General features: G+C 33.9%; 1 protein-coding gene across 4 annotated transcripts; it reads right to left on the bottom strand.

The window, feature by feature from the left end:
* Nucleotides 1-813: 813 nt before the first annotated feature.
* Nucleotides 814-21580, bottom strand: LOC119638000 (ephexin-1). Of its 4 annotated transcripts, none has more exons than XM_038034508.1 (6): nucleotides 17527-21580; nucleotides 16851-16951; nucleotides 2489-3982; nucleotides 1413-2428; nucleotides 1145-1349; nucleotides 814-1068 (listed from the first exon to the last, which is right to left on the bottom strand). In XM_038034508.1, exons 1-6 carry the CDS (start codon nucleotides 21522-21524, stop codon nucleotides 902-904), a joined length of 6981 nt encoding a protein of 2326 aa, XP_037890436.1. In that variant the 5' UTR covers nucleotides 21525-21580; the 3' UTR covers nucleotides 814-901. The 4 variants fall into 4 exon arrangements, with proteins under 4 accessions (XP_037890436.1, XP_037890439.1, XP_037890438.1 ...); XM_038034511.1 differs by lacking the exon at nucleotides 17527-21580 and adding an exon at nucleotides 5752-6215 and having other exon boundaries at nucleotides 16851-16869; XM_038034510.1 differs by lacking the exons at nucleotides 16851-16951; nucleotides 17527-21580 and adding exons at nucleotides 5752-6215; nucleotides 12916-13250.
* Between the last annotated feature and the right edge of the window lie 992 nt (nucleotides 21581-22572).

Here is a 22572-nt window from a genome sequence, read left to right as displayed (position 1 = left end):
GCGTATATAATTTTAACCGGTTACTTGATTTCGCGGTTATCTATTGCATAAATCCATTGACACTTTGACAAAGTTGATGAAAATGGTTGAAAACTCCATTGTAAATTCTGTATCAATTGACTGTAGAGAGTATGCCAAAAGAAACATCAAATGACAAAGAAAGACGAATGTCCCTTAAAAGCTGAAGTCTAAGGAGAAATTAAAGAGTGGTTTCATTATTAGTGTTCTTAATACTTAAAACAATCGAAATTAATTACACTGAAATTACGTTTGAATGAATATTTAATCTTTATCTGGGCTGCAGAAGTTTTTGTTTAAATTAAGAATAGCTTTTGAAACAGCCTGAGGTATGTCACGTATGTGTATATAAAGGAGTATGTGAAAGCGATTTGAAATGAAATTACATTTAAAACATCTTTGGGGTAACTTTTACAACTTTTGTTGTTAGGTTTTTAAATTTTATCTCAAAAAATGAATATATTTTGCCAATTATTTTTCCTTATTTCTTGATTTGAGATTTATTCTTTATGTTTAATAAAATTCAAATTTTCAAATTACATAACGTAGAGTTTATTCAAAATATGAATTGAAAATATTTCGTTTCCTAAACTAAACTTATTGACTATAACTTTCTTATTATGATTAACAATATAATTCTAAAATCTTAAAAATATATTTTTTCAAATTATTGCCCACGTTTTGTTTTTGTTTCTTTCCTTAATTTGTTGTTTTTCTTTTGTATCACACATCAAATATATTCAAATATATTTAAACTACATACATACATAGATAAATATATCAATAATTGGTAAAAATTTGCTCCTGCAATTTAAAATTTGACATAAACATGTAATTTACATAAATTGATGTAAATTTTTGAATAGTTGCTATTATGTTGGTGTCATTTCTGACGCTTTTGTGATTCTAAATATGTAGCGGTGAATGTAAGTAAGCGATGACGTTGCTTAAGATTACGAGCGCGCACATGGGCTGAGTTAACCTCTTCTGTATAACTGCCTGGAAACCAGCCAATAGCACCGTCACGTATACGTTCGCCATGATACCAACCTATTTAAGAGACGTAAGCGTTGATTATTTTTGTTCATTATGTGAGCATAAAAAGTCAATAATAATTTTGTTTTACCATCTGGTAACTTGCGAGTTACATTAACAACGTCACCTAATTCTAAGTTAAGCACGTCGGGTTCGTGAGCTTCGTAAGGATGTTTGGTTATAACTTGCGGACAATCCCACTGTTCATAAAGTTTTTCGCCAGGTGTCTCAGCTTCTGGAGGACGCATGGCTTGCAGCCAACGTTCTTGCTCGGATACCGAAGGACAAGAAAGTATCTATCAGAATTTTAAATTTATAACTCTTTATTTAAATGATTTGTTTCATTATTTCTTACTCACCAACTCCACTGTTTTACGTTCATGGTTTTCGAGCAGTGTCATTAAAATTAGGTTTTTCGATGACTGACTATTTAAATCTTTGGTAGGTAATTGCGGTAGTGAATCGCCCGACGCTATGGTTAACATACTGCGGGGACAATAATCAAATACTGAAAAATTCTCCTCGCCTTTGCGTTTCGTCAGTACCAGTAAATCGGAGAAAAGAAAAGCGTACACATTGCTTTTAGTAAATTTCTTGCCGAATGTCAGCTTAGCCTCATCTCCTCTCCAAATAAGCTGCGTTAACTCGCCTTTTTTAACTAAATAACGTGGCTTCGATCCTGGTGCAGCTACACCGGCTGGTGCTATAGCCAGTGGTCTTATTAAAACTGCATTAAACTCCAATTGTCTGGATATTTTTTCTAGTTCGTAGGCTTGCTCACATCGATTCGCTGCATCATTGCATTGCGCAACGACTTTATTCATTATAGCTAAACACATTTTCCAGCTTTCATACTCGTCATCGTTTGGATGACATTTACTGAAAACGGCGTCGATTAGCAATGGTAAACGAGTAATGCGCTGCATCGGCAACATTAAGAATGAGTGTAAACTGAGACCACAACTGGTGGGATTCGATTCGAGCAGATCCAAATTTTGACTAAATAGACCTTTGGCTTCTCTCAGACATTTTAAAGTGCGATCCATGCGCCCTTGATTTTCACAAAAAATTATGTAAACGTGGAAATGTTTTTCGGCTATAGCATAGATATGTTTGCTAAGCCCTCCCAACATGATGTTATCCTGCCAGCAGGATTCCAATTCTGTAAGTAATTTCTCCGAACATTCATGCACTGGTACTATGTGGGCGAAGAGAGATTTGCGATCGCGTGAGTTAAGTATATTTGTGTCACGAAAAACGGGATGATTAATATAGTGTGTTCGCAAAAGACTTAAGGACTTGAGATAACTCGCCTCAGACGTTATAATTTCGAATTTGGCTTCCATTAAGGCACGTTCGCGGGCAGTTAAGGTAGCTGGACGGAGATAAAAAATTAATTTGACATTATAATTGACTATAAAATCTTAAAACTTACTTAAAATGCAAGATTTGATTACTTCAGGTATTTCACACCATAATGTACGGGCTGGACCACATTTCGGTTCAACCAATTGCAAAGCAGTGGGCCGATTAAATTTGCGTTCACTTTCTAAAGATTTACGGGGACTTGTATGACGTTGATCCCCGATTTCTTCATACCCATCAGTTGAACTGTTATCTTGTTCTTGCTCCATATCTCGCGATATAGCTTCTAATTTGGCGGCACTGTATATCTGATATAATGGTTCATTGCTAAACATGCTGTATGACATGTCGTCGTTTGGTGCTGCTTCATTACCCGTTGACACTCCACTAGAACCACTCGAGCTTGCCACTGACAAACCGCTCGTCTGATATAAGCCAGCTTCTTCATACCATGAAGAGCCACAAGCAATGGTGCTTCCCGAAGTCGACAGGCTTAAAGGATTATTACTGTTTGCGTGTGGGTTATCTCTTCCTAAATTAGTGGTCTTCCCATTTTTGAATACACCGCATTCGGCGTACCAAGACGTGGCATTAACCGTCGGCGGACTACTTCTACATGAATTATCAGGCGGTGGTGGTGGCGGTTCATGAGGTCTTATACCTATGGTGGTACGTCGTCGATTACAAATGGCTGATTTTGCTTCCTTTTTTGCTTTACGATTAGTTGTACAAATTCTTACTCCTTCAGCCCTAAGAATAGGCGTTTTCGTATCAAGTAAATTTGTTGGCAAGTCTCCAGAGGAGGCCTTTTCAGAAAAACCTGAATCCATTTCGCCTGGATGGTCCTCCAAATTGCTAGGATCTTCGATATAAAATGTACTACGTGTAGGCGTTAGAGTTGCTAATGGCTGCTTGTTGTCGAAACCTACTAAACTTTTGCGTATACGCGATCTCAAACTTTTATTAGTTTTCACTTTTGCACGAGGTGTAGTTGCTGTGTTATGAGATTCTGTAGTGGTCACTATACTTTGTGCTACTAGTAGATTTTTCTCCGAAGTGCTTAATTCTTTGGTAAGAGCCAATGATTTTGATTCTATTGCAGAATGATCTGAAATACATTTAGTCGGTGCGTTTGAAGCGGAATAATTGGTATTTACATAAAATTGGGTTGAATTATCGTAGATTTTTTGTTTTGATCCGTTCAACGACTTTTTGTTGACTATAAAATTTTTAAACCTCTTAACGATAGCATACATTTGATTAGTGTTCGACGGAGGATCCGGTAATTTCATATTGTTTACATCTACGCCACTATCGTTGTGCGAATTTTTCAGATTTTCACGTAAGTAAATTTCCTCAACATCAGTATCAAAGGAATCGTAATCATCGGTTATATTTTGGCCCAAAGTCTGAGCCGAGTATGAGAACTTCTTGCCATGTTGCGATACTAGAATCTCGTTACGCTGCAGACTGCCGATCGTAGCATTGCTAACTTGCAATTGCATGGAGTGGCGTTTCGTAAGCACTTGTGGTGAAAGCTTTTCATAGTAATGGTCGGAATCCTCTAGAAAGGAAAAAAGAAAAAAACCTTATTTTGGTTGTACCACGCGTGACGGTTTGTTTTACACATTCGTAAAAGAATTTCTGATTTGAGAGAGAGAGAGAGAGAGAGAGAGAGAGATAGAGAGCGAAATAGATAGAGATAGAGAGAGAGAGAGAGAGAGAGAGAGAGAGAGGGAGAGAGAGAGGGAGAGAGAGATGGCCTGATGGCCTTTCATCAGAAAAGAAAAATTGAAGCAAAAACTGGTGAAAATCCAAATAAGCCTAAAATGATATGATTCAGGGTTGGAACACACGAAAGAATCCTCAAAAAATCTAATCTTTCGGTTTGCAATGATTCAGACAACGATTCTAAAACGACCAATTTAATAAAAGGTCGAACTAATTTAAGCAGATTTGAATATTGCAAACATCCATACGAACATAGTCTATTTTACATCAAATATGACATAACGTACAATGACTGTCATTTAAGTAATACCAAGTTTTCGTAGAAATACTAAAAATGGTTTACGATGATTCTTGTTCTTCAGATATATCGAAAATGGTTAAAATTTATCGTTAAAATTGTTATGTACATAAATGCAAGCTTTACGATCTGATGTTGTTCGGCTTCCTAGGACGTCATGTGTGAAAGCAACATGAACAATCAAAAGTATTGACGACCTCGTTAAAGCAAAGTTTTTCTGGAACTAATTTAAATAACGTGGACGTTCGCATAAATTGCCTAATTTTGAGTCAATAACGTTGCCTTGTTCGAATTGACATAGTTTCCCGATCTTAATCCTATTGAATACTTTTGGATTATTATGAACATAAGTTAGATCGTAACCACCAGCCTATTATGGAAAGAAGCCTTAAAAAATATGTTAATGTAAGAGTATATATATGCACGCTTTGTTGGTGTTCTAAAATGAAAAAGTAAGCTCGCTAATTACTGATATTTTAATTTTACATAAATACACGTTATACTAATTCAGAAAACAATATCATTTAAATTTTTTATCATAGAAACCAAAAATACGGGATGAGTTAGGGCGGTCGGTCAGCGATTTGCGCCATACGCACTAAATGCACTTCCGAGTGCTCTCACATTTGAAAGAAACGCGGACAGAAATCTACCGCCATTTCTTTCGAAACAGTGACAAATAATACGCGAAGAACGCGCAAATTAGCGGCGCTAAAGTAAATTGACCACCAGACGATGCATTTTTTACAGAGGGGACTTTATGAAAGTTTTTAGTATATTTGAAGCACTTTTTTCTAAGCTATCACGACACGAATTTTCGATGCCAGTGAATAGCTTATACAAATTTTTATTTATCATACATTTTAATTAATCTTCAACAGAGTGAATGAAATTATTCGTCCTGAATGGTATATGCACAAAAAATTTATCTCGATATATCCTACAGGTGTCATATAGGCGTGATACATTATTTTCAACCTTTTTGTCTTCTTTCAGAGTTATTTTCTTTCTTAAGTCGTTCGTGAATCTAACATGCATTAGGAATTCAAAAATTTAGATGTTAAGAATGTGACGGGTAGACGAAGAACAGAAAGACGTGGCTATATGGACTCACGCTAATCGGAGATCTATTTACATTTTTCATGGAACCCTTAATGCGGTCTCTTTGCATATTATAAGCACGATGAGAAAATGAATGCACGTACATCCTGTACTAATGATATTTTATACAAAAGTTAAACTTTTTAATCCCTTATCATTAACATTTTTGAGTACTTGTCAAAGGGTTTTTACTGTTAACGCACCTATAAATGTGCTCATCATCATGCTCTCACGGGTCTCATCCACTTCGGCTATTGTGGCACGTATAAAAGTCATGTGGATACATTGCTTTTCGCGTGATTGCTGTCGGTGTTTGTGCGCGTTTCTTGAACAAATTTCTGTTTTTACTTCTGCCTGCTTAAAAGCATTGAGGCTGCGTCTCGGTGGCAGCAAAATATTACTGCATTCTTCCTGTCTCGCCTTGATAGTCTGATATAAAAGTTTTTGGACATTGTTAGCATTTCCAGGCACATCTTGCTGAAGATCACCATTCAAATAAACACAACTTGCCGGACATGTTATTGAAACTTCACCCGCTGCACGAGGGCGTCGTTTACGTGGCAATATACGTAAAGTATTATTACGACTGGATGTTATAGTTATGCCAGTAGCCGTTGCTCTTACTTCCTTAGTATTCATTTTAATTCCATGGTTTGTTTTGCTATAACTGGTTTTTAAAGATATTTCTTTTATTTTTCTTATTTAAATTCTTCTTTTTTTTTACTTTTTCATTACAATTCGCTCTTCATCTCTTTTCTTTGTATATTTTGTCCGTTCTACAACTAGATATGGAAATGACTCAGACAAATTATTTAAAATCATTCAGGTTTATTCATATATTTACTTACTGGACTTTTTTTTTTTAATGGATAATAGATATATAAGGGAAATATGTAGAGGTACACATACCCTCATGTGTGTTATTAACTATTTGTTAATTGAACTCAATTAGCTCTACATTTTTTGCTTCTTTATATTAATTAATAATAAAATTTTAATACTTTAGATGAAAATTTAATTTTCCATAAATTAAAGACTTTGATTCGTTGTATTTACATTATTTACATTTCACAATATTTGGTTGGCTTATGTACACATATATATATATATATATATATATATATATATACGATGTTTATTTATACTCAACCCAACCGAAGACCGGTTGATTTTGTGTCTGTTATGTTGCGTCTACTTGAAACACAAAGCTACAAACAGAAATCTGTCACTGACCGATTGGATACTTGCTTTAACTATATTTAGCTGCAGTTTGTTTTTATCTATAGTCATTTCAGTATTTGTCGGTGTTTGTAATAAATCATTTTACAAAAAAAAAAACAAATTTTATCTCAAATATTGGGCTTGTATCGAGTTTTTTACTCTCGACATCATTTTTATATCCATGTGTGATAATCTAAAGACATATAGATTGGATAGGTCCTAAGCTAGATATTTACTAAACGATTTGCGTTTGTGTCAAGCTTGTTTGTTTTCTACCTCTAGGAATGGGGGTTGAGATCTCAAAAAATATCGTGGTTGGAATTCCCTTTTTTACTCAGAATACTACACATCAATGCCTTATTATTGTCGCGTGCTATAGTAGTTTTCAATTAGTCTACGTTACGATTAGGACTTGTGAGGTCAAGAAAGTATGTCTGCATGCTATTTTATAGTAAAATCATGGGCAAGTAGTGGCCATTTATATGCAAGCAGTTCGGGGCACGGCATGTTACGTTACAGTTATGCGATAGCATGTCCTACTACTATGTGTCCATATGTTAAAACCGTGGTTTCAAAACTTTTTATGGAGAATCATACTTAATGTAAATTTTTTTTCATAATTTTGACTAGGTTAAGTTTGAATAGCAGCAAAATGGTGGATTCGCAATTTTTATACCCTTTACCGAAGAATGAGACTTATATCCGCTTTGTCAAAACATTTGCGGCGTCTGGAAGAAAGCTTCACAGACTGTACCAAATCAAAAATCGATTTAAGCAGGTCCGTCTGTCCATCTTAGTAATATCTGTTGTAAACATTCTCCTGGTCGCAAAAATGAAGCTATCGAATTTAAATTTGGCAGAAACATTGGAAGTTCTTGCACACAGGTTGCTGTTGAACATGCACTAAATCGGTCGAAGAGCAGACCTGCAGTACCATGTAAACTGAAAAGTAATATAAAATTGGTTTTTTGTTCATTACTCGTAAACTGTAGTGTATAAATGTACACAAATTTGAACGCACATTCTATGGGCGACGCTGCATTACTTATACAAAAGTAGGAAAAATTGACCGCAGCTACCCAATATTATAGTAAATAATAATTTCAATTTTTTTTTCAATACCATTATAAACCACAAGCGAGCTTCAAAAATCCAATAAAATATATAAATTTTTGGCCAGTTTCCGCATGTCCGTCTACCCAACTACGTTGTATCTGTGATAAACATTTTCTTGTTCGTAAAATCTAAATATCGCGTACAAAGATCCAAAAGAATTTGAAAATGATCTCAACCGATCAAAGGACATGCTTACAACGTCCCCACCTCTATGTTACAAAAGCTATGTACACCTTTGTGTTCCGTTTTTTGCTTGTTACTCATAAAGCGCAACATGTACACCCTATAAATTTCTACTTCTATTCTGAAAACAATAAAAATCATCCGCGCCCATCCTATATTATAGAGTATAAAAATTTAATTATTTTCCTTCTTTTCAGTCGCGTGTTGGCTATAAAAGATTCGGCCATGACCGAATATTTTCTTACTTGTTTAATCTTATCATGGTGCCATTCTTATTGAAAAGTCTATTAATACTTTGTGACAGGGATATAGTTGGATCCATTTCCAAAGTTTACGTCTACAAAGAAAATAAAATAATTGCTATTCAATCTCCTATTAACTATTTTATATTCTTAAGACTGGGAGAAAAGAGTTGTAACAGGTTTTCATCTTTCTGTCGTTTCTCTTTATTTTATTTTTTCGATATTCCCTCAGCGACTTTAGTCTTAAGCAGAAGAGTTGAAAGTTCTCTTGTTTAAAGGAAATCACTACAAGTCGCGCTACACTAACAACTAATTGTCTTTGCGAACATTGTTAAACATTACAGTAATGTATTGCTGTTGATGTTATTGTTGTTTGCTCTACATACGTACACTTGAAGAATTGTTTTTTTTCTTCTCTCTTTTACAAATTGTAACGCCATTAAGTCAATGATTTATGATTTATATGCAAGGTTAAATAATTAAGAGCATGAAATTTTAAATTTTTATTTGTTTACTTTCCTACAAAGTATCTCTGAGACAATTGAGATAACGATAGATTATAGAGCATATAAGAACTTTATTGAAAGAAAATGTAAGAAAAAAACAGGCAAAAATTGGAATAGATGGCTACGAGGTGTCATTACATATCCTACAGCGTTCACTTGCTTAATACATTTATTCACGTAATGGCTTTTCAAAATAATGCGATTTATAGAAAGTGGTTGAACAACGTAACCAATTTGAAGCAATTTCAATAGAGGTCATCATTGGACCAAAATAAGCCGGTCCATTAATTTTTATCAACAAATCTCAAGTGATGCGGCCTAGGGGTTGAACACAAGAGTACAAACAACAGTGGCCAGACCAAGCTTAGATCAATTCCGAAAATGATTCTGAATGTACCCGTCGCAAATCCTTTTAAATGCTGTAGGCATATGGACAAACGCAACATATTTTTGCATCACAAGAGGTGTAAGATAAATATATGCACACAATGAAACGAATGTAAGAAGATTACGTTAAAGTGCCTTAGAGGCAAATCTTCGATGCCCGCTTAGTTTGCACCTATATTCTGTTCAACTTTAAATTTAATACGTAAGATTATCCTAAGCATACAATTGCAATTACAAATTCCCATCTAACTGTTATGGCAAATGTCTTAAACATCCCTGCTAGCATGATTTTCTCCACATCATAAGCGAAATAGGAAATGACGACTTAGTGTATATAGCATAATCATCTTCTGTGTAATTATGAAAGCGACCCTACTGTGTCTTACGAAACTTGAAACTACCGCTGGGATGAATTAAGATAAACTTGTTGTTTATTACATGATTACTGGCTTCGATGTTTATCGTGCAGTGACATATTTTTTCTAAAAAGAAAAAATATGAAAGATGAAACGGACAAACGCTAAATGGGAAAACGAGGAAAATGAACTTTTTATATACGTAAGAAAACTAAATAAAAAAATGATATCATAATCATGTAAGGAAAAACGAACCATTTAAATAGCAAGTGAATGTATGTTTATACCCATCCCCGAAAGATGAGGGTTTTATTCATTTCGTCAAAATGTTTGAACGTCCAGATACCCAGAAAAGTACGTATATTCTTGATCAGCATCAAATTAGAAATCGATATAAGCATGCCCGTCTGTCAATCCATATAATGTCTGTTGTAAACATTGTCCTAATTGCAAAGATGAAGCTATCGACTTTAAATTTGACAGAAACATTCGAAGTTCTTGCATACAGGTTAATATTGAAAATGCACTAAATCGGTCGAAGAAGAGATCTGCAGTACCATCTAAAGAGAGAACACCGGTTTTTTAAAAGTAATATAAAATTGGTTTTTGCTCAGTACTCAGAAACAAAAATGTGAATGCATATTTTATGGGCGATGCTGCAGTACTTATACAAAGGTGGGACAAATTGACTGCACCTACCTAATATTATAGTAGTTCGTCTAAAAAATATAGACGCTTTGAAGTTTACTTAACGGAAAATATTATAAATTACTAATTTTTATGATAAAATCTAAAAATTATATACAATCTTTCCAAGTAAAGACACACTTTTCATACGAGACGTTTTCCTTGTAAATTTCTTGTCTTATCCTTTAACTATTTTCGCCATAAAATATTAAAAATTCGACTTTTTATGCTATATGAAAACTCTTATATAGTAGGAGGTTCAATAAATAGGTCTACGTAGTCCATATTTCATACGGTTAATTTCTATGTGAAATTTTTATGATAAAATGTTAACAATTAAACTTTTTTGTCGTATCAAGGTTTACTTTGACGCATCAGATCCACATACATCGCATCAATTTACTATGCGGTTTTATGTTTGTTAACCAGCGATTTTTGTTGAAAAGCTTTCATAAATACAATTTTCTTTCAGACAGTGACCTCTTTAAAATACAGCCTTACGTCGAAAGCGATCGTAAAACTGGCCATTTGGCAAGCCATTCGTTGTCAATAGAGATCTGTAGATTAAATACAAAACTAGGTGATCAGATTCAGACTCGATCGACGTACAAAACCTTGTAATAAAACGTGAGGTTATCTTAAGACATTTTAGATTTTACATTTATTTAGAAAAACTGAATACACGCTGCACCACAGCTGACGTAAAAACGTCTGTACTTGTAATACGTACATTTTACAAGCCTTTTCCGATACTAATTCACTGTTTTATGTAAAGAATATGATTTGATGGTGTCAAGTTTGGGTTGTAGACGGTAGATGCTTAACCCAAGAAACTGTGTACTGAATTTTACATGAAGGTAGTTCGCTCGTTTTACTTCATGCAAAATTTTTTGATTGACTGCCTCCTGTCTATGATTGCTAATTTATGTTCACTTCTTAGGGCCTACTTTTGTTAACGCGCGATATTTTCGTTAAACGAAATGAACCAATACAGATACAATGACGTTGGAATTGATCCTGCGCTGGTTTGCTTGTGGGTGTTAAAATTTTCTATTTTCTTAGTTTTTTTTATCACACTTATTTGCTTGTTTATTTGCTTCACTACTAAATATGCAAACTATTTTGCATATGTGTCTGTGTTTGAGTATGTATGACTGAGTATCTTTTAGCAAGAATGTGAAGTGCATGACGATGTCGATCGTTCACAATGAACTCTTCGATGATAAATATGTTGTTCATTCATTTTTTTTTTTAAAGCTTATATTTTTTTTGTTTATTTAACACGGAAGCCTTTTAATATTACAACAACTCTTATAAAACAATACTTTTATCTATCTGTGAACTGTTGTATGTGCTTAAGCATTAGCAAAGCAAAGTAAATGGAGAAATTTCTTGTTTCGCTTCACAATTTCAGCAATTGCATAAATGTATTTCCTTTACAATTAGTTCATATAAATAAAACCAAAAAAAAAACAACAAAAGGAAACCCAACGCAAATAACGTACAACAAAAAAAAAAAAAAGAAAACACTTAATTGGTTTCGGTTGTTGTTAATTTTATTTTTACTTTAGCTTTTTTCTTCTTCTTCTTTGTCCTCTCCTTTTGTTTACAATACCCGTCCGCGTTCCGTTCGTGCTATAAGCCAGTATAGTTACAAACTTTCATTTAAAGTAAGCATACACTTAACCATCTGCTCATATTCAATTGTTAGCCTATAGTAATGCGCGTAATAGACGTTCGCCGAGCAACTTTGACTATAATATTTTTATTCAAGGTTTAACAATCTTACTAGTCGTCTTACATTTCGTTATTCGCGTTTTACGATTATAGCGACGGCATAAACATATATTATATGATATGGTTGTTTGATTGAATACGTTGGCTTTGCACGTCGCATCAAGTTAGATATAATAAAAATCGGCGTAAAATTTCAAAATCCTTTTGTGCATGTCTGTCCGTCTTTGAATGCAAACGCTTTTTTATATAAACATTTACGACGAATGCACTCTTTTCCAGTTGCATATGTATGCCCAGTTCTTCAAAGAAAATGGGAATTTTTTTTGCATTGCTTCCCATTTTCACATATTTTTATTTGAATTATAGATGTTGTCAGATATATGAATATGATCAGATATATATTAAACTAGCATTATTTGTAGATATCCTTAACTCGGTCTTAGTCGCTTATTGTTAACTTTTTTTTATAATTCCAGTAATTACTATTGACTTTTTTTAGTGTTGAGCAAAAAGATTTCGTCATCTTATATGCTGCCATTCAAGATTAATAATCAGCATATGACCCACTATGTGTTATAGTATATACAATAGCAAGAACAACACCGATAACAATAAATGTTTTATACATGTTTGCGTATAATGGATTCTTTGCATTTGCGGATGATCGCATTTCCCTTCCCTACTTGTTGGCTAATTGCAGCATAAAGTGATCGGTGTCATTTCGTAGTATCGAATCAATTCACAATCAACAATAGTAACAACAATGACAATACTGCTGTACGATGATAACAACTTTTTTACAACAGTACGGACCAATGTTCTACTCATATGTACGTGTTGGGTGTATATGCATTTTTGTGTGAGCTTTTGTTATGACAACTATATCTATACGATTTAATATTCAATCAAATTTTGTAACAAATTTCACAAACTTTTTTCGATTGCATTGCATTGTTTTTCGTGGGCAAAAAAATAGCTTAATTTTCTCTACACACTCGCGTTTAATTTGTTATCATGCGCACAGGCTTATAAAGTTTATTTATACCCAAAAATAGTAAAAGAACAAATGACAAAAACAAATGTTATGTTTAGTTGAAAATTTCATTTTGATTGTTGTTGTTCTTGAATTTATCAAAAAATTTATATATATCTATGCATTTACGTATCCGACATTCACACATTCGACACAACCGAAAAAAGCGACTGAAGCGACTGAAGCGCCTGACTGAATTGATTGAATCGACTAAATCGACTGAGGTTGTCGGAGCAACAACAATGGAAAAACACGAAAGACATGTTAGCTTGATTAGCTAGAAATATGGAGTATATTCATTTTGTCAAAATGTTTGCAACACTCAGAAGAAAGCCGCATGGGCTAAATAAAGCATATATATTCTTGAACCATTATCAAATTCTGTCTGGTTTCCATGCTTATTTTCGGAGCTTAAAAGAATCTAATAAATGTTTATAATTAAACGTTGTACTCTATTCTGAGCACAACATTTTTCAAGATATTATGTTTTTATTTGTTATTATTACAAAATGGTTGAAAAAAAGCAAGATTGAACATAAGAAAAATGAATAAATGCGGAAATTTTTCATTACATTTTATACCTATTTAATTCATATCATTACATTTTTGTATAGTATTATTATTTTATCTACTTAATCTAATTTTGAGATTGTAAGCGTTTTTTAAGACTAGTGAACTAGATAGTATTTCAGCCTTAAGAAAGCGTTTAAATCTAGCCATTAGCTTTTTGGACTTTTAAAACCTTATAAAGCATTATTAAATGGAGAAATATCGGAAAGATACTATGTAACGGTATGCTCATGGAGAATCCATAGCTGTTTTAATTCCTGTTACGGTTTTTATAGTTTTAGTGTACTTAGTGAGAGGGATATGTTCATAGATCTTTTTTCATAACACTCATAATATCATAGTGTAAATCTATAGTAAGTTACTTGCGATAATATGCGCAAAGAACTTAATCCTTTACTTTGTCCTAGCCATATCATTTCTAAATGTGTGGAATGTTCAAATAATGATAAGGATTGAAGGATATTTTTACAGCACGAAAGAATTCTCTGTTACATATATATAATAAAATTACATTATTATTTTTACTAACATTAAAAAAGTATAAAGGGTAAGATGGGATTATTATGATAAACCTAAAGCATTTAAAATTGAAAATATACTAGAGCTAAGCAAACACAAAATCATTTATATTTATATAACTTAAAATATTATTCTTTATTATGTTATTTCCATATTTTTTAAATTTTGTAAGCCTTCAAAATATTGAAATATATATGTAAACATTTTTTTTTTTTTTTGAGAATTTACTTTGCTGAGTGTTCTTATCGAACCCGTTTTTAATTTTTTTCATAGTAACAAAATTTTTTTGAGAGTAAAATGTGAGTAAAATTGTTAAAAACTGGTGGTTCTCTCTCTATTTCCTTTCCGCTCTTTCAAAGACGAGTAACACAAAATGTTACAGTAACAATGCAAATAGTACCATGGTGCTGCCAAGTAAATCAACAAATTTCTCTCAGAGAAAGCAAAACTTCACACTAACAATGCTAGCAACACTGTGATGCTGCCAATTTACTTTTCATTCCTTTTATTTTATATGCTTAACCAAACTTTCCATTTGTCACTGTTGAACACAAGTCGTGCCAGACTTGAAACACAACACGAGGGAGATTTTGGACACAAACCAAGCGAAAGAGGAATATGTGGAGCGGAATTAGGAGTAGAGTTGCATTTTGATAAGATAATAGTAATGTTTAATAATGTTCTTTTATATTGATTATGTCATTTATTTAAGTTGAAATTACATTTTTTTACTGCAATTTCTTTAATTTTTGCATATTTCGAAAATTTTGTCGATAAATTGCGGCCTTCTTAAGGAAATGTATGTGCATGGGTTAGTGCACGAAATAAAGTATCCTATGGCAAGACTAGTATCTATGAAGATTCTTTTCTCACTGTTCGATAATGAAACTCCGAACTATGAAGAGTAATGACGTTTTTTGTGAATTGGGTTACGGATCGGCGAAAACGCATAACAGAGAACCTACAAGCCATAATTCAAAAGTTCTTTTGGACATACGCCCGTTAGGAGTACATTAGCAAAAAATAAGTGGTCAGCATGCTGGCGACGATGCATATGTAAAAGGAAAAGACTTTATTCTTGACTGTGATAATAAAAAAGATTCATCTAAAATGACGGACACGGAAGAACGAGCACAGAGGTACTTTTCAGGATATACTTTACATACAGATATTTCAAAAAATATATGCATTGAGAAAAGTTTGGTTTTCATGGCAAATCAACTGTTTGCTACATTATTGATAGCCTGCTGAAACTTTCATACAACAAGAAGATTACAGCGCAGAAACGCTATATTTCCAAAGGCGTATATGAAGATATCTTCACTGGAGTCGAATCATTTAATAATTAGGTAGAATGAAGACCCTTTCGTTCGATAGCCGATTTTATGTCACGGACTATATGTATATGTTTCAAATCATATTGTTATACAGGGATTAGCAATCCCTTTACTTACAAGTGTTTTTTTGATAACTGTAGAGAAACTGTGTTTTGAATGATGATGATGAAATTAAAAATCCTACACTTCACAATTTGTGGCTAAAGAACAAACACACATTTTTTGACAATTGCGAGTAGATACACCGTTTTTACTTGCACTAGCGATAAGAAAGACTTGAAAGTGCACTTGCTTTTCTAGACAACGTTTTGAGGTCACAAAGAAAGAGTCAGCGCTGCTGTCTACGACGGTGATGATGTACATTCTATGCTGTCGCTCCTTTGTCTTAAAAACGTTTGGCAGATCTAATATATATCTCCTAGCGGTACCACGTTTAAGGTCGATATGTTTTTCACTACAGACTGATTAAAACACACGGTGTAATATGCTGGCAAAATTTTTAGGTGAACATGGCCCCTGCTCTTGTCCCGAAACTTAGCATTTATTTTTATCTACCCTGAATGAAATGTAAACAACCTTCTCGAGAAGCACAAACTAGCGTGTATTGGGTTATGAGTAGTCTAATAAGTACTACCAGTGTTCGCAGATTCCAATCTCATGGCGACAAAGTTTATTTGGTCATATGGTCATAGAAAGATTCTTTTTCCCTTAGACTAAGCTGGACTACCGCTCACCATTAAAAACCCTACCATCACGCTATAGTGAAAAAAGTCGTCCGAAGCGAACCATAACCTGTGTATACGTGGGCGCACCAAATTTAATCAAAATATCTCGAACATCGCGATCTGCAGATTGAAGACAAGAAAACAAGATGGACAGACCAGCCTTAATCGGCTCAGGAAGTGACTCTGAATTAATTGGTGGGCCTATCTCAAATTCTTCTGTCAGTTAAATAATTTTCACTATTTCCGCCCAAATTTTTTACAATAGCTTTAAAAAAATATTTTACAGAAAAATAGGTTAAGGTTGCGTTTATTAGTAAAAGAGCGAATTTTTTCTGGTCGGAAAGTGACGTTTTTTCACGTATTTCTTTAGGAAAAGGCAGGTAGATTGAATAACTGTATTCGTTTTCTTTTTTCAAAATTCAAAGTTACACCCGTTACATTAATTGCCCCGGAGCTCCTAAATTTAAAGATGTCTCAGGAAAATCGCTCCGCTTAATAACATTCTTGAATATAGTGGCTTAAGCCATTACAACAGAAAATACGCTCTAATTAACGTGGACCTTATTTAAAATTTTTCTTTTTAGATATTTTCTATGTATTTTTTCTTTTTATTTATCTATTTATCTATTTATAAATTTTTTTTTTTTTTTGTGAGTCGTAGAGATATCATCTTTTAAACTTACCTTCATTAAACTTTTCAAATTTCCTTTGATGATTCAAACGCTTATCTCTCACACGTTTCGACCAATCCGGACTCTTGTGAGTTTTTGAACGTTCTCGTACACTAAAGAAAAGGATGTGTTATTGCGGATAATTTACAAAGGAAACAAACTTTATTTCTACGTATATATGTATGTACACATGTTAACATGGAAATAAGTTTCTAGATAACTTTCCCACATTTTTGTAAAATTTTTCATTTTGATAATGTTTTATAAATTGCCGACCGTTTTAAAGTTAACCGAACTAAAAGTTCTGCATGTATTCCGTTAATGTTTTAAGTTGACATTTTATTAATTATCTTGTTGCCTATCAAGATTATTACAGTGCAGCTAAAAACGAAAGCGTTGAAGAATAATGGTTCTGTACGCTATTTGCTTTTCGTTTTAAATGAGAAATATTTACAAATATATTTCTGCAAGTGTTTGATAACTAACCGAACGCGAAATGTTAATAAAGAATTTGAAATGACTAAGAAGAGGACTTCATATTTTTACAAAAACACAAGATAATAAGGCCGATCCACCAATTGCTGTTGCTTTACGTGTGCTGTACCTATTTTCAATTTCCAGATACTTTAATAGCCAAGTTAACGTTTATAGATTATTAATGTATATTATAATATGTGCAAATACTTACACAATATATTGCAGCTTGTTTTGAGACAATTTTTGCTCACCATCAGTGTTTTCGTTATCAGTTATATCAATCCAGTCATCGCTATTATCACTACCTACGCTCTGCGTAGCGGCATATCTAATATTGCCGCCTGTTGACATTTTACCAACTTCTAAGTCAGAACGCGTACCTAATCTATAAATGCGTCTACTGCTTGTTCCAGTATAACCCAACAAAGTTCCTGATGTTGCAAAATCCTCATATAAACTATTCGTTTTATGTTCGGAGGATATACTCAGAGTAGAACTATTACTGCTACTGTTCGTAGCAGTTGTGATATTGGCATTTCGACGATACTGGGTGATACTTTCATAACAATTCGACGTTAGGGATATTGTGTCGGCTCCTTTAGGCTCGTATGTTTGCGAATGCAATTTGTTATTAATTGAGTGCAATGACTCGTAACAATCGGATCCTTTTATAGTATCATAAATATTCTCATCATCTGCATAATGAGAATGATCATCGGCAGATGGAAGACACGGCGTTTTCGATGTTCTTCTACAAGGTAGAGGAGATTTACTATAACGTTTTTTAGGCTTTGGTATTTCAGGTAATTCATCATTCGTATTACGCACTCCGAGATTAGTTACATTGCTTTTATTATTGTCATCCGCTAGTGGAGGAAAACATTCTTCGTAGCCATCAAAGACAAAAAATTGTTTCGATTTTTCTTTATCATCAATTTTTCTTATACCCAAATTTTCAATAATTTCATAATCGTCTATATTTTGAGAATTTACCATTTGACTAGTTTCTTCCACTAAAGTTTGGCCAATAGTTTTTTGTACTTTAACATCCTCTAGAGATTGATAAATATCTTCCTCTTCTTGTTCACGCTCAGCGTCATCCTTTGCGATTAAGGATCTGCGTTCGCTCATCGCTAAAACATTACAAGTTTTATATAGAAATGATGACCGCTTCGAATATATATTTTCTTCCTTTTCTTTTTTTTCTTCACTTTTTAAGTCTTGCTTAGGCTGAGAACCAATAAATTCATATAACGATTCTTCTTGCACATTTTCCTTTAATTGTTTGTCTTTTAATACCAAACATTTTTGTAAACTATTGACCAAAGCCACATTAACTGCTTGCGTCACTAGCGACTTATCATTCGCCTCCTTGGTGGAAGTTTGAAATACGAATGATTGATTCGGCAGCGAAACTTGTTGAAATTCATTGTTTTCATCCAATATCATTTCTGGATATTGAACTTTATTATCCAATTTTAGATTTTTCAATTTTTGATCCACCATCTCTAGTGCATAAAAACTCTTTGAATCAGAGTTTTTCACATCATCGGAGAAAGTTTCATTTACATTCTCATCGCTTATATTTTCTGGCATTTTCGGAGAATCGTTTATTTCCAGTTTACTTTTCCCTGCTGATATTGTTTTTTTGTTGGAGAAAGGCGAACGAAAACGAAATTTTTCATAAATTTTCGCATACTTATGTTTGCGCTGCTTTAGCTTTTCTTCTGACAAAGAGTCCTCTTCATCTTTAGACTCTGTTAATGTTTCACAACGTTTTGTTTCATCCCTATGCATTATATTATAATTTGCAGCTGTTCTTTCGCACTTTACTATTTCCGCTTTTTTTTGTTGTTCTCGCTCTTCAATCTTGAGTTCTCTCTCGTCTTCTAGAGCAGTCGTCTTTGTTTGACTATCGTCTTTTTTTGCAGCAATGTCGGCAGATAGCGGTATTCCATTTTTTGCGAGATGCTTTTCGATTTCGTTTTTTAGCTTACTATCACCAACCGATGACGTTCGCATTAATTCGCTATGTAGCTCTTTTTGGACTTGCTTTTCCTCTCTCTCTCTATGTAACGTGTATTCTTCTTCACATTGTTCATCTTCTTCATCTGTTTTCAGTACGTTATCATATTTTCTTTCTTTTCGGTTTTCTTCATTACCAATATAAATATATCCATCGTTTTGCTTTTGATTAACCATATTCGCCGTCTTCTTTTCGCTGATTAATTCATTTACTTGGTCCTTAAGCTCGGATGGCTGCCCGTGATTTTCTAGCACAATTTTGGTTTCTTCTTTCACTATTTCAAGTGGTGAAGTATTTCTCGCATCTATTTTAATTTCAGCTTCTTTTGATAATAACAGAGTCCTATTAACTGGCATGCGATATGTTACTGCCGCTCGTTTGCTTAAAACAATCTCTTTGCTCTTTTTGAGTACTTGTAAACTTTTGGTGGGAACTTTAGGCTTAGTATTATCTGCATTAGATACGCGGCCGTTTTCAAATTTTTTAATAGTTTTCTGAACAGTAGATGATTTGCTATTTACACGCTCGAGATGTTTGTCACGAGATCGCGAACTCGAGCGGCTAATATTAGGTGAAAATGTTTTACCGGTAAGTGCAGGTGATTCTAGCACTTTATAGACGTGGCCGCCGCGGGTCATTAAGATACCGTTTTTACGTTTAACTTCTGTTAGCAATGTACGATCTTTTTGAATGATTTCATTAAATTGTTGCGTTAGCTTTGCGACCAAACTAAATTGATTGCAAACTAAGGAAGGTGTGATATCCTTAGAAGGATGCATTTTACGAGATGTATTATGATGAAAGGAACGGGAATGAGTTCTAAAGCTATATTTACGTGTTGCGACTGACGACGAGCGCTTTGTGTTAGAGCGCGATACGGGAGAAGCGGCAGGCAATGAATTTGAATCTCGACAATTGCTTACCGCACATAACGCTTTTGCTGATTCTTTGTTGGTAACTCGACATTGACTAACGCATGCTGTTGAGTTTATAATTTCCAATGTGCTTGTAGTTGTTGAGTAATTGCTGACCGTATCATTTTGGCCCTCTGCTGTTGGCAATTGCGTTGTTGTTGTCGACGTTTGTTTCATTTTATTGCTGTCAACCTTGTCTCGTTCGTTTTTTCTGGCCGCAGTCAGTACGATAAGGTTGACGCTATCGTCGAAACAGATGCTCGCATTACCACGATTGCAATCTCTTATCGCCATGGTTGACTGGCTGATTGCAATCGAAGTTTTCGCACAACTGCCGTGCTTTTGCAAACTTGATAGATGTTCTTGTTTAGTACTGGGATAGAAAACACCTTCCTTTGTAACGATACCAACGCTCGATTTGCGACGCGGTTTTGTATTCTCACACAATTCCCTTAATTTAGTGGCCTGTTCAGCTGTCTTGTACTTGTAGAAGTTATCCTTCTCTAAATGGATTTGAAATTCTAAATTAGTTAACAGACTATAGTCTATAGACTCTCGAGAATATAAAAGCGAACAATCGTGTAAACTTTGAGCTCGGTTTCTATGCGTGCTGGTGCTTAAACCGCACGTTAATTTTTCTTTTCTTGATGACACTGGTGGCTGTTCTCCTGTATTAGCAGTGTTCGTTAAGCAATTAACAGATTTGGTGAAATTATGATCGCTGTCTTTCCCCGCTTTGATGCATAAAGTTGACGATGATTCCTTATTGGCAGTGATGCGTTTATTCCACAAGCGCCTTAGTGTTTGCACACCACGAAAATCGCGGAAAGCTTCGTCTGTGTTATAATTTAAAAACGATGTTAACGGTTTGTTATTTTTGTTATTGCTATTACTATTGTTATTGTTGTTTTTGTTGTTGTTGGCAAAAGTGTCATTTAACGTTTTTAATGTTAAGCACGTACACTCATCACTTAAACTACTTTGTTGTTTTTCCAACGTGTCAAATCGATTATGATTATTTGTTGTTCGTGTTGCAGTAACGGTAACAGAGTTATCAACGGTTTTCGTTACGTTTGTTGTTGTATTATTTTTTAACCAATTTAATATAGTTTTCGCTTTCGTACAAGATGTCGTTGCATTTGCATTTGTGGTAAAAGTCTTTAGGTTTTTTTTTACTTGTTTATCTTCAGATATCGGCATAGCTGCGTCGAGCAATTCCATTGTGTCCATAACCGTCATGGCTTCTGTTGATATTACTGTGGTACGCATTCTGTATAATATTTTTATTATTGTCACTTAAATGTGAATTCGTTAACAGAGCACGTTCTTCTTTGGTAGTAACAACAATGATATTTTCATAGTTGGCATAGTTACACTTGTTAATGCGTTTCAAAAACGCAACACGGTCACTACGCCACTGATATACGTTTTGGCAACTTTTCGGAGACCTTTAATTGAAGAAAGTAAGTAAAAGTAAGTGAAAGTTTTTTATAAAATATTTTTTGAAGTATTTTTTTAAATAATAATTAAAAATATTTTTTTTTTTTTTTTTTTTTTTTTGTTTAGAGATGGATTGGACCAGTTAAGTTAATGTTAGATCCATAATCCAGAAACGAAGTTGAGAGCGATTGATGAAAAAATTTAAGCCGACAAGAATGTTGCATTCGTTTTGAACTAATTCTGAAACTTTTGAAGTATACTCTTTTATTACATCAATTTGGAACTACGGGAAATAGTTGAACAAACAATTGTTTCTATAATACAAAAATTTCCAAAATTTAATTTCAAGAAGTTTCAAAGCTTTGATGATAATAATTTCTAAATCACAAGATTGATTAAACTTTCTAGTGTCGTAGTACTTTTTTAATACCCACCAACAAAGGAGATCAAACCGTTTGCAGCACTCAGAAGAGACCCTATAAAATAGAATTTATTCTTGATCAGCTTTCAAATTTATATTTTTATCTAGACATGTGTGTCCGCCCGTATATAAGTTCGTGCAATGTCTGTGATAAGCATGCTGTTGATCGTGACTATGAAGACTATTCTCTTTAAATTAGCAAAAGTGGTGGAAATTCTTTTATGTAGATTAGTATTGAAAATAAGATCGGTCAAAGTAACCGCCTTTACAGCAACATGAACTAAAAATACCTCTGTTTCCAAAAGCGGAAGGAAGGAAGGAAGGATCTTATAGATGGGCAGAAAAATAGATGCGTGGTGTATGTTTTGGTTCTATACAGATTCCTTCCACAAAGTCCATGAAACGTTTTTACAAGTGACGACACGTTTCAAAATTACTTCCGGAAATTTGTACGTG

Source organism: Glossina fuscipes, unplaced genomic scaffold, assembly GCF_014805625.2.
Source record: "Glossina fuscipes isolate IAEA_lab_2018 unplaced genomic scaffold, Yale_Gfus_2 61, whole genome shotgun sequence".
Lineage (NCBI taxonomy): Eukaryota > Metazoa > Arthropoda > Insecta > Diptera > Glossinidae > Glossina > Glossina fuscipes.
Note: the sequence above shows the minus strand (reverse complement) of the source record. Positions and strands in the feature narration are given on the sequence as shown.

What these genes read in the sequence shown, in the direction of transcription:
- LOC119638000 (XM_038034508.1), bottom strand. Translation starts at nt 21,524, where the DNA reads ATGCGTACCACAGTAATATCAACAGAAGCCATGACGGTTATGGACACA. An exon ending in AACAAGCTGCAATATATTGT is followed by an intron (nt 16,952 to 17,526) that starts GTAAGTATTTGC and finishes CCTTTTCTTTAG; the next exon opens with TGTACGAGAACGTTCAAAAA. An exon ending in AATCAAATCTTGCATTTTAA is followed by an intron (nt 2,429 to 2,488) that starts GTAAGTTTTAAG and finishes ATCTCCGTCCAG; the next exon opens with CTACCTTAACTGCCCGCGAA.